This window comes from Triticum urartu, chromosome 6A (assembly GCF_056163025.1).
Source record: "Triticum urartu cultivar PI428250 chromosome 6A, HENAU_Tu73, whole genome shotgun sequence".
Taxonomy (NCBI): Eukaryota; Viridiplantae; Streptophyta; class Magnoliopsida; order Poales; family Poaceae; genus Triticum; species Triticum urartu.
Window position 1 is genome coordinate 69,731,443 of NC_141878.1, and position 13,529 is coordinate 69,744,971.

Consider the following 13,529-nt stretch of genomic DNA (forward strand, 5'->3'; position numbering starts at 1 on the left):
CAAGCCAAGCACTCTTGTACCTATGCAAGACCCCAGCACTGTTACCTTTATTGACTAACAAAACCATTCATATTTTTGTGCTTGCTAGTTGCTCCAGACTATATCTGATGAATGTAACCAGGCACCACAAATCTTGCAAGTTGCAACCACCATTCATAATATTAATATATAACATGGTTGCATTTGGGTTTAAGACATCAGCAGAGACTGATTGATCTGCAGTTTCCTAGGAATCAGTTATGTTATTACAAGGATGCTTCATTTGCACCAGGCTATAAGAGTTGGAGAAATATATTTTTACCAGAAGAGTCGAAGAAATATAATGCATCACATATCACTCCATAAATGCATTTCAAGGACTAAAATCTAGCAACATACCAGAATACAGAATACAAGCAGGTTAGTGGGTTGGCCATTAACGCTGTATAGCTACAACAATGTGCCAAATACTTCTTAGAGTAGATGACGAGAAGGCTGAAACCCCTATCACCAAAAGCAAGCTGAATAAGAACTCCGTCTGTCACTCAGACTTGTGTCAACAGGAGGGAGTCCAGAAATCTTGCAGTGTACAGACGGGATAACCAGCTCGCCAAACGACTACTAAACTGAGATAGGCAGGAACAGTGCTTGGTATATATGATTAGGGTCTACACCAGAGATGCATGATACAATGATCAGTCAGCGGCTTGGGGCATCATGAGTAAAGTATTAGCATCTTAAAATCGAATCAACGCTCCAGAGACGAAAGACACATTCCTTCAAGAGACGAGCAAGAAAGAGGGAACTCATCCTTGGCTGAGCTAAGGCATTCAGTAAGTTCATTTATCTGCCCGGCCATCATGTATAACTGTTCAGCCCGATATTTGGATGACCACTCCTCTACTGTCCTGAAAACAGAAGGAAACAAACACAGGTTACTGCCATTGTGACTTCGCACATAACAGACTTGCAGGAAATACAATCATCTGTCCAAATTTCATATTGAGGTACAATTAATGCTGTAGACAGTATGGTAGGTATGTAAACATCAGTATACTTCCCATCAACAAAAAGACTAGGTGTAGGTTTAGCATATACCATACCTTAAGTCTGTTTCTGAGGCACTACTGCAGTTAGAATACAGGAGCTTAACAGTAGGCTGCAGATGTGCTGTCACATGTGAACCATCCATTTCATTTTCATAGCAGTAACCAGAAAACATCCATGCTTTTGAACTAAGGAGGACTATTTGCAGCATGGGCCTTTTGGTTTTCAAATCTCTCACTATTGTACGAAAAGATATTTCATCTTCAGCAATTTCAAGCAACAAATTAACAAATAGTTTTTCCAATGTGTGTCCCCTGCACATAGATAACCATGCCCCATGTCAGTGATGAAATCAACTTATGAACACCAAGCTAGTGCAGAATATCCATTCAGAGAGTTACAAGGAGCAACAGCTCTAACTGCCAGACTATGTATAAGAGTTGTCATTTAACTTCCTTTTTTCAATCATTAGGAGTGGTTACACCAGTTATCTCAAAACTAGAGAGAAGCACATATAGAGTACCTGAACACATCATGAGGACCCCCAACAGGAAGGTCTGAGGATGTGTAACATTTGAACAGCCGTACCCGTCCATCTGATGGAGCATCTGAATATTGCGATGGGTATGATCCAAGAGATGACGAGCAATGAGAACATAGAAGCTCAACCCAGTTAACATCTTTCACAAGGTTTGATTCTTTAACGATAAAGCTACTTCCAAGAGAGATACTTTTTGTTAACTTGTAATCTCTTTGGTTCTCCAATCCAGCTTTTCCACTATCTCCATTGTCACCGCAGCAACTGCATGGATCTACCAGATTCGAATCAGCCTCTTGAGAAGTTTGCTCCATGTTTTCAATAAAACAGTCACTTGTAGACTTCTCAGAATTCACATCGCCACCATTATTCAGCTGGATAGTACCACACTGATCAGTCCAAGGAGTGCCTCCATTTTTTTCAGTATTATCAATACAAGGACCCTCTTCCAAAAGAACTGGAGGTTGCAAGTGATTAGAACCAATTTTCTTTTCATGGCATACCTCCTCTTCTGAATTATTCAATTTTATCTTCTCGGCAGTATGATCGCTTTCTAGAGTAACATTAAACATAGCTTCTTCTAGTGCAACAAAATCAACACTGGGCACTGAAGTATCTACTCTCGACACTATATCAGTCTCAAGATAATCCTTCTCTATAATAATGGAGGTAGCATCTAGTAGAGTTGTTCTCTGCAGGCGACCGTATGCATTGATATAGTGTGATATTAACTTCTCACTTGCCCCTCCGAATGATGTGCAACATCCACCAAACCAATTGTCAGCCACATCCTCCCAATTTAAAGATGGCATTTCCACAACGTCCCTGAAAAGTAGTTATTTTAAACATGAGACTCGCCAACGAGATAAGGTTCATATGAAGCTTTTGGACCATTATAATACTGATGAAACATAAGCTGTGCACCTAGTTTTCACGTCCAGTACAAACTATTAGCACCCATGAGTTGTAGATCGCACAAGCTCATGAGCAGGCTGATGATATGTGAGTAATTACCTAATGCTTAAATGCAATAAGATACTCTTAGTGTTAGTGATCTGTAGATTGCAGCTATTTTTAGAACTTAGATTCTAGAAATTATCTACTGAACCAATAGTATATCTTCCAAGTGGGACGAGAGAATAAGACTACACCATAAAGCGCTTCCTTACCACTTCCCGTGTTGCTCCTCAGACAAAATCAGCCACTTCTAATGCTTCTTTAGAACATTTACATTCCAACAGAACTTCGTAAACCACTACGATGCGATGACTGATGAGCAGATCCATCAACCAATAGTAAGTTCTCTCCAATTTAAAAGCAATGGAGATGATATGAAAGTGCAAGGCATCTCTGAATAACTTACTTATTACATGTGAAAAAGAACAGGTTGTGCGGGAGAAATAAATAATGATAAAAAGTTTAACTTGATTATGAAAACTTTTATTGCACTTTCCACTAGATATTAACATCTTTCCAGTTTCTGCAAAGAGATGCAGTTTGATTAAGATCGTGATTCTTCATTCTTGCATAGCACACTATCATGGGTTTGGATATTGCTAAGTATGAAGTACTGAGTGCCAGCAATTTGATTTGAGTAGGTTCAGTTTCCATGAATTTTTTAACGTGTAAACAAGTGAGACATGTAACTGAAGAGTAAAGACTGCACCTAAAGTGTAAAGCCCCAACCACAAGGTTCCCAAATGTCTACCTTAGTGGCTGTTTTGTCAATCTTGCTGAGCATGTTTTGCAGTACAAATGGACATCTCCAGAAGATAGAGACTTCAAATCTGCCATGAAAAAGAACCAACAAAAATATCTCAAAATTGATCTGAAACATGGAGATTCAAAATGAGGAAACCTAGCTCTGAACACTTCACTGTCATTTGAAAGTAGAAATCAGATTATAGTCTTCACTAAAATATACGGGGCTATGGTAATCTGTGAGTGATTATTGAGTACTGAGTCAATTTCAGTTGAGGAGGCAATTGGGAAACTAACTAAACCTCGCTTAATCTCAGAGGGGAACGGAAGTTAACCAAAAGCTCACCATCGCGGAGGGAGAGGGGCGCGGGAGGGCCGGCGCCGGGGAAGGCGGCGGCGACGACGGGATGGTCGACGGGGAGGACGAGGGTGAGGCGGACCTCGAGGTGGTCCCCCGCGGCGCGGCACTCGGGCGGGGCGGAGGGGTCCACGAGCACCCTCGGCACGGGGACCCTGAGCGATACGGGGTCCGACGCAAGGGAGAAGGAGAGGAGGAGGAGGTCGGCCTCGAGGCGGAGGTCGGCGCGGAGGCCGGAGGGCGCCGCGGCGGAGAGGGCCGGGTGGGAGAGGTAGAGACGCAGGAGGGGGAGGTGCGCCAGGGTCTCCCACGTGTACCGCCACTGCCGCCGGTGCGCGCTGTCGCCGGCGGCGAGGAGGGAGGACGAGGCGGCCATGGCGGTGGTGCTCGCCGAGGCGCTGCCGAGGGAGGGGTCTCCTGGGCTTTGGTGAGGTTCTAGGTCAGGTCCCCCGCGTCGATCTTGCCCGTCCATCCTTGAACGGACGGAGGGAAGCTGCCCTGCAACGGGTCTAGTGCTTTAGGCCCGGCTAGAACATTCCAAGCCAAGATCAGAGTCGTGGTTTTAGTTCAAATTAGGCATTTTACAGTTTATTTCGTCCATACACATGTAAAATAGGCACATATCATCCCGTCAAAAAGAAAGAAAAAACTAAGCGCATATCCTACGGATTAGTCTCGTTGTTTGAATTCCCGCAAGCAGACGCAAATCAGGGATTTGCGGGCGTTCGGAACGCTGGCCCGTACACATCCGGTCCCACTTTAAAACCTCTTCCGTGCCATCGATCTCTCCTGCACAAAGCAGTTGTCACATATTCATGTCGATCAATGTCGTTCCAGAAAACCAGTGCCGCTTTCATGTCGATTTAGAGCGAACGTGACCTCTCATGGTGTTGGCATTAAAGCGGCGCGCCGGCCGAGAGCGTTGCCCACGTCATGTCCCTGTCTCGTCTTTTTAATTTTTTTTTTCACTTTTTTCCTTATATGTATTGAAATATACAAACAAAACTGTTCAACCATTGAAAAATATCCATACCATTAAACAAATATTAATTATATATTTTGGAAATGTTTAATGTGTATAGAAAATAGGTGTGCATAAAAATGTACAATGTGTATGGAAAATTGTATCATGTATTTGGAAATGTTAAATGTGTATAAAAATGTTTTATATGTATACAAAATGTATCATCTGTATGAAAAATATAGACATCAAAACATATATTAATCATGTGCTTGAAAGTTGTTAACCGAAAATCTGAACAATTAAATTAGTGATACCGAATATTCAACTGACCTATTAATTTCTTATAATCTGCTCTACAAGAAAAATGTTTCTTCTGTATACAATAAATGTATAATATGTATAAAAAAAGTGGACATCAAAACATATCTTAAAAAAATGTCGATCATGCATTTAAAAATTGTTAAAATATGTATAAGAAAAATGTTTCTTATGTATATGAAAAATGCACAATTTGAATGAAAAAGTATGCATAAAAAATATATATGAGAAAATGTTTATCATGTACTTAAAAAATTATTAAATGAGTATAAAGAAAATGCTCCTACTGTATATGAAAAATGTACAATCTGTATGAAAAAAAGACTTCAAAACATATATTTAAAGAAAAATGATCGTGTATTATAAAAAAATGTATAAAAAATTGTTCAGGTTGTATACAAACTACAAAGCATGTGCAATGTTTATGAAAGGGATAAAACAAAGAAAATTAGAAAAAAAAAACAAAGAAACCCGAGGAAAAAGAAAAGTAATAATTGAAAGTGCAACTAATTCTTGGATGGTTTTGGTAATTAATAACAACATATATGCCATTGATCTAATGAACATTGATGATAGATTTCAGAAAAGACAAATGATTGGCATGGCAAGGACTAATGGATGTGGACCCCTCAAAATGTCAAGGACAAACATTGGCAACCCCAAGACTCTACATTTTTGGTTTAGTGATCTAGGATCATATTGAGTCCCTTAGGAAATCCAATATTGTTAAAAAGGGATGGGGTATTGATGATGAGGTTGTTGCTCAAGTGCTTAGTGATATCGCTCCAAAAACCCTCAGTCATTTTTCTTAAAACACATATGTCCAAACCCTAATTCTCATTCTTGGTCCCACCGATATCATCCACTTCAGACCCACCGAGATGACCACTTCATTGACACAACCAAAACCCTAGCAATTCAGTTTGACCGAAAAGGATCTCGGTCCCACCGAAATGGCATTACCAAGTTTCTGTGATGACACTTCTTCACTTCGGAATCACCGAGTTGAAACAATCAGAATTCCCGAGACTAGGTTTTGCCCTAGCCATTGCACTTCGGTCCCACCGAGTTGTTCCACTTCGGTCCCATCGAAAAGCCCAACGTTCACATCTTTTACACTAATCGATCTCACCGAGTTTATGTTCGGTATCACCGACTTGGGTCAAAAGTGTGTAACTGTTGGATTTTGGGTGAATCTTTTACACTAAGCTTTTACACTAATCGGTCTCACCGACTAAGAGTGTAGTGGTACTGATATACGTCTTTAGTTGATGCCATTGTAGTTTGTGTTTTGTCCTGGCTGGATGGCCAATTTTGTTAGCTCTTTCTATTTTGAGAAGGCCCTCCGATATCAATTCCTTGACAAAAACTTATCCTGTCAAATGGCCTCGGTTCAGTTTTGTTGGAATTTAATTACACTGAACTGTCTAGAACATGTGTTCAAATTGGTACCATTACATCTCATAACCACACTACAATGTTTCTCTTTCAGTCGAGTCTTAATTTTGGTCAAGATTTGTTGTAGATTTGTCTTAAGTAATCTGCAATTTTTGTCTTATGAAGATTATAGTCTCGGGTCTAGCTTGTGTATGTTAGTGGAATTTTCTTATTTTCTGGGACTGGGAAAGTTTGATCATTGTACCACTAACAAGAGAAAAGCTAACATTGCTACAACCTGTGCAGAATCTGCTCATTAGCGAGTGGAATTCTGTCAACGCCAAGGCCTCTACGTCCAGCCCACAGGAGGAAGCACCATTCGTGACCCAAGAGGGAAGGCCCAGCAAGTGGGCCCATCATCCATCGACAAGATACGCTGAGAAGGATTGGGTACTGAAGTGAGTCTTTATAAATAGCGCAACTGTGTAATTGGATGTTGGCGAATTGGTAATGGCTGAGGCCATTGGCTTGTAAATCAATCCTTCCTCTGTAATCGAATACATCAAAGAATACAGAGTGAATACGAGATGCCGCCATAGCTTTCCCCTTCCATCTCCAATCCCTAGCTAGATCCTAACAAATTCTTTTGTTCATCTTTTTTATTTAACTTATTGCAGTAGGTTTAAATATATTTTTGGGTGGCAGGATGAGTCAGCCCCTGTTCCTATCTCCCTCCACTATCTCAGGTACAGAAACTATTATGTCATGTTAAATAGTTGTGCGATTATAAATGGTTAGTGGAAATGTAAATAGTGAAAAAGTATATGCTAAATTTCTTCTTGGGGTGGCAGGATGAGTCACCTTCTGTTAGTGATGCTCAGTTTTCTTTCAGGATGAGATGAAGTCACTGAAGCGTAAGAGAGTTGAAGCACCGAAAATGCATAGGAGCTCTCGGGTGCTACGCCCCCCTATATTCAAAAATAATTTAGTAATTAAAAAAATCAAAAAATCCTGGAACATTTTATGGAATCAAACATGACCAGGTATTGCACTCGTATAAAAATATTTAAATAGCAAATGACTTATATTGTATCCGTGGTCAAAGATTTTCCAAAAAAAGCTAGATACAAGTACTATTCATGCTATATTGTCATCATAAATTTGTTTTTTTACCCTGAAGTCAACGAGAGTTATTCCTTGGCCAAACATTTTATATAAGTACAATACCTAGTCATATTTGGTTCAAAAATATATCCAAGATTTTTTTTGGCTTTTTTTGAATTATTAAATTATTTTTGAATATAGGGGTATGGAGCACCCGAGTGCTCCTAATCCGCTTCCATTAAAGCACAACATATTCCAACATTTGAGGATGTGCATCCTTACACTAGGTGGTGTATGTCTGTCCGAGTGTACCACAAATTTCACATGGAGAGATCTTCTATTGGGGAAAGAGACTCAACATGGTATTATTGGATGAAAAGGTAATACTTATTTGCAAAAGTAGTTTCTGCTGCAACAAAAAATATCTCTTTAGTTGTAATAGGGCAAAAAATGGTTTATCGTATATGATGATGATGATCGATTTAAGCCTTTACTTGTAGAGGGACGAGTATATTATGTATGGAAGATGGTCGCAGAACCACCTATGAGAAATGCGGACAATATTTTTGTAGATAATCACTTTGTGTGTCGTTTCACCTCAGAGACAGTAGTTAACGAGATAAGAAATGTGAATGAGCAGTTGGTCCCATTGTTCCCGCCATTTATGCCTTTTGACAAAGTTTGGGAGGTTACCCTAGATAATGACATGTGTGTGTGTATATATATATATCTTTTCGATAAAGGGTTTTTCATTGAATTGAAATATCGAGTTGATACAGACGCATCAAAGATCACCCGGCCTCTACATAGCTAGATGCACACAGCCAAAAGTTCGAAGAAGTCTAGATCAAAAATAATATGGCCAAACAGTCACAAGTAAAAATAAAACAAGCCTATAGCGGGGCCAATCCAACTCGAAGATCACAACGCCATCCATGGGGGTAGATGATAACCCACAAGTATAGGGGATCGCAACAGTTTTCGAGGATAGAGTATTCAACCCAAATTTATTGATTCGACACAAGGGGAGCCAAAAAATATTCTCAAGTATTAGCAGCTGAGTTGTCAATTCAACCACACCTGGAAACTTAATATCTGCAGCAAAGTGTTTAGTAGCAAAGTAATATGATAGTAGTGATAACGGTAGCAAAAGGTAACAGTAGTAAAAGTAATGTTTTTGGTATTTTGTAGTGATGATAGCAATAGCAACGGAAAAGTAAATACGCGAAGAACAATATATGAAAAGCTCGTAGGCAATGGATCGGTGATGGAGAATTATGCCGGATACGGTTCATCATGTAACAGTCATAACCTAGGGTGACACAGAACTAGCTCCAGTTCATTGATATAATATAGGCATGTATTCCGAATATAGTCATACGTGCTTATGGAAAAGAACTTGCATGACATCTTTTGTCCCACCCTCCCGTGGCAGCGGGGTCCTTACGGAAACTAAGGGATATTAAGGCCTCCTTTTAATAGAGAACCAGAATAAAGCATTAACACATAGTGAATACATGAACTCCTCAAACTACGGTCATCACCGGTAAGTATCCCGATTATTGTCACTTCGGGGTTAACGGATCATAACACATAATAGGTGACTATAGACTTGCAAGATAGGATCAAGAACACTCATATATTGATGAAAACATAATAGGTTCAGATCTGAAATCATGGCACTCGAGCCCTAGTGACAAGCATTAAGCATAGCAAAGTCATAGCAACATCAATCTCAGAACATAGTGGATACTAGGGATCAAACCCTAACAAAACTAACTCGATTACATGATAGATCCCATCCAACCCATCAGCGTCCAGCAAGCCTACGATGAAATTACTCACGCACAGCGGTGAGCATCATGAAATTGGTGATGGAGGATGGTTGATGATGACGATGACGACGGATTCCCCTTTCCGGAGCCCCGAACGGACTCCAGATCAGCCCTCCCGAGAGGTTTTAGGGCTTGGCGGCGGCTCCGTATCGTAAAATGCGATGAATTCTTCTCTCTGATTTTTTCTCCCTGAAACTCAATATATGGAGGTGGAGGTTGAGTCGGAGAGGCAACAGGGGGCCCACGAGGTAGGGGGGGCGCACCCCCACCCTCGTGGCAAAGGTGGTGCCCCCCCGGCCTTCATCTTTGACAGGTATTTTCCTTATTTTCTGAAAAGTGTCTCCATGAAGTTTCAGGTCATTCCGAGAACGTTTGCTCCTGCACATAAATAACACCATGGTAATTCTGCTGAAAACAACGTCAGTCCGGGTTAGTTCCATTCAAATCATGCAAGTTAGAGTCCAAAACAAGGGCAAAAGTGTTTGGAAAAGTAGATACGTTGGAGACGTATCAACTCCCCCAAGCTTAAACCTTTGCTTGTCCTCAAGCAATTCAGTTGACAAACTGAAAGTGATAAAGAAAAACTTTTACAAACTCTGTTTGCTCTTGTTGTTGTAAATATGTAAAGCCAGCATTCAAGTTTTCAGCGAAGATTATAACTAACCACATTTGCAATAACGCATGGGTCTCAAGTTTACTCATATCAATAGCATAATCAACTAGCGAGCCATAATAATAAAACTCGGATGACAACACTTTCTCAAAATAATCATAATATGATATAACAAGATGGTATCTCGCTAGCCCTTTTTGAGACCGCAAAACATAAATGCAGAGCACCTTTAAAGACCAAGGACTGACTAGACATTGTAATTCATGGTAAAAGAGATCCAGTCAAGTCATACTCAATGTAAACTAACAATAATGAATGCAAATCACAGCAGTGCTCTCCAACTTGTGCTTTTTAATAAGAGGATGATGACTCAGCATAAAAGTAAATAGATAGGCCCTTCGCAGAGGGAAGACGGGATTTGTAGAGGTGTCAGAGCTCAGTTTTAAAACAGAGGTGAATGATATTTTGAGCGGTATACTTTCATTGTCAACATAACAACCAAGAGATGGCGATATCTTCCATGCTACACACATTAGAGGCGGTTCCCAAACAGAATGGTAAAGTTTATACTCCCCCTTCCACCACAAGCATCAATCCATGGCTTGCTCGAAACAACGAGTGCCTCCAACTAACAAGAGTCCCAGGGGGGTTTTGTTTGAAATTATTTTGATTTAGTTTGCATAAAACATGGGACTGGGCATCCCGGTGACTAGCCATTTACCTCGTGAGTGAGGAGCGGAGTCCAGTCCTCTTGAGAATAACCCGCCTAACATGGAAGATACAGACAGCCCTAGTTGATACATGAGCTATTCGAGCATACAAAACAGGATATTTATTTGAAGGTTTAGAGTTTGGCACATACAAATTTACTTGGAACGGCAGGTACATACCGTATATAGGTAGGTATAGTGGACTCATGTGGAATAACTTTGGGGTTTAAGGGATTGGATGCACAAGCAGTACTCCCGCTTAGTACAGGTGAAGGCTAGCAAAAGACTGGGAAGAGACCAGTTAGAGAGCGACAATAGTCATGAACATGCATTAAAATTAATCAACACTGAATGCAAGCATGAGTAGGATATAATCCACCATGAACATAAATATCGTGAAGGCTATGTTGATTTTGCTTCAACTACATGCGTGAACATGTGCCAAGTCAAGTCACTTAAATCATTTAGAGGAGGATACCACCCTATCATACCACATCATAACCATTTTAATAGCATGTTGGCACGCAAGGTAAACCATTATAACTCATATCTAATCAAGCATGGCACAAGAAACTATGATCTCTAATTGTCATTGCAAATGTGTTTATTCATAATAGGCTGAATCAGGAACGATGAACTAATCATATTTACAAAAACAAAAAAGGTCGAGTTCATACCAGCTTTTCTCATCTCAGCCAGTCCATCATATATCATCATAATTGCCCTTCACTTGCATGACCGAATGATGTGAATAATAATAATAGTGCACGTGCATTGGACTAAGCTGGAATATGCAGACATTCAATAAACAGGAGAAGACAGGGCAATATGGGCTCTTTTGTCAGATCAACAATAATGCATATAAGAGCCACTTCAACAATTTAATTATGGTCTTCTCCTATCGACCCCCAAAGAAAAGAAAAGAAATAAAACTATTTACACGGGAAAGCTCCCAACAAGCAAAAGAAGAACATGAAATATTTTTGGGTTTTCTTTTTAATTACTACTACAAGCATGGAAAGTAAACTAATTAAAAGCTACAACTATTTTTTTTGGTTTTTCTTAAGGTTTATTAAACACACAAGAAGAAAGCATAAAAAGGAAAAATAAACTAGCATGGATGATACAATGAAAAAGTATGAGCACCGACATCTAGCAATGAGTGTGTGAGCATAAATGTAATGTCGGTGAGAAATACGTACTCCCCCAAGCTTAGGCTTTTGGCCTAAGTTGGTCTATGGCCATGGCTGGCCTGGCGGATATCCATAATAATAGTTGGGGTCATACTGTGATGCAGAAAAGGAAGACTCCGATTGCCACTGGCTGACAATCATCTCCGAATCCCATTGATAATTAGACTGTCGTGAAGAATCAAATTGTGGTTCCGGCTTTGGCTCCTCGGCTGGTGCAGGGTTCTGGTAGGCATGAATAGCCGTCAATGGAACAAGGTACATGCCTACAGTCAAATCAAACAAAGAAGGAGCAGGCAAGGTAATAGTTTCAGGATGATGTTTATTAAAGAACAATTGATATTTAAGCTCTCCTTCCCTATTCTTAACAATAAAATCATGTGCTACCATACTTTTATAATCTAAATAAACACGAGGCAGCACCTTTTCTTCCTTCTCATAATGCCTAATAGGTATGTTAAAATGTGCAGCTAGGCGTGTAGCATAGATGCCTCCAAAGATGGGGCCCTTGGTACGGTTCAGACTTAACCGTTTGGCAATAATGCCGCCCATACTAAAAGAGTTATCACCGTATAAACCATGGTGCAAAATAATAATATCAGGGATACTCAGGTTTCCACAGTTTCCGCGACCAATTAAGCAACGACTAGCAAATAATGCAAAATAACGTAAAATAGGAAAGTGTATGCTAGTGATTCGTGCATCAGAAACCTTCCTTGTTTGCCCTACAGTGATAGTGTCAATAAATCCCTCCACACCATCATGATGTGGTTCTTCTGTATTGCCCTCAAAAGGGACTAAACAGACCCGACAGAAATCATAAAGTGACATCTCCTTACGCTCATCATATAAATAAAACTCCACCGTAGGTGGTGAGCTCCTAGAATGGAAATGAAAGTTTTGCACAAAGATATTTGTGAGCAAGAGATACTGATCGCATTGGTCGTGGAGAAAAGCGGTAAGGCCTGCAGTCTGAGCCAATTCATGAAAATCTTCATAAATCCCGGCTGCTCTTAATAAATCCTCGGAAGGCCATTCACACGCCCGAACCTCCGCGGTGCGAGGCAGATTATACTTATGCATCGGTGCCTTTTCCTTCGAGCTTTGGCTCGATGAGCCCCTCAAAAGTCTGCTCATCATTTTATGAAAAATTCTGAAATTTTTAGTAACTTCAAAATAAAAGTAAACCAAACTCAATAATATTGATAGCAACTACTCCTACAAGTGCCTAAGGCCTATATCATGCATCAAAACTACTTGGAACCATATAAATTTGACATGCAAGCTCAAGAAGAGGGTCACCTAAGCAGCAAAAATTTGCAATACATAAAGCACTAAAACAAAAACTAATTGGACCAATGGAGGAGCCACATACCAAGGAACAATCTCCCCAAGCAGTTTTGTGAGAGGTGCTTTGAGCAAGGAGATCGAAAATGGCAGCAAAACGAGCTTGGACTCGGGTTTGAGCTGGTTATTCGTGTTTGGGGGAGGAAGAAGGAGTGTATGGGCGAAAGGATAAGTGGAGGAGGGACACCGTGGGCCCACGAGGCAGGGGGTGCGCCCTAGGGGGGTGGGCGCGCCCTCCACCCTCGTGGGCAGGTGGTTGGCCCCCCCGGTGTGTTCTCAGTTCCACAAATCCTCAAATATTCTAAAAAAATCATATTTAATTTTTAGGGCATTTGGAGAACTTTTATTTTCGAGGTATTTTTATATTGCATGGATAATCAGATAATAGACAAAAAAATATTTATTTCTATTTTATTTAATATAAATAACAGAAAGTAAAAGTGGGGTA

At 40.3% G+C, this 13,529-nt stretch overlaps 1 protein-coding gene across 1 annotated transcript; it reads right to left on the reverse strand.

The window, feature by feature from the left end:
• Positions 1 to 320: 320 nt before the first annotated feature.
• On the reverse strand, positions 321 to 4,110 carry LOC125513271 (HECT-like ubiquitin-conjugating enzyme (E2)-binding protein). Its single transcript, XM_048678343.2, has 5 exons — positions 3,612 to 4,110; positions 3,273 to 3,351; positions 1,550 to 2,389; positions 1,083 to 1,340; positions 321 to 887 (listed from the first exon to the last, which is right to left on the reverse strand). The coding sequence occupies exons 1-5, from the start codon at positions 4,093 to 4,095 to the stop codon at positions 728 to 730; spliced, it is 1,821 nt and encodes a 606-aa protein (XP_048534300.2). The 5' UTR covers positions 4,096 to 4,110; the 3' UTR covers positions 321 to 727.
• Positions 4,111 to 13,529: the final 9,419 nt, after the last annotated feature.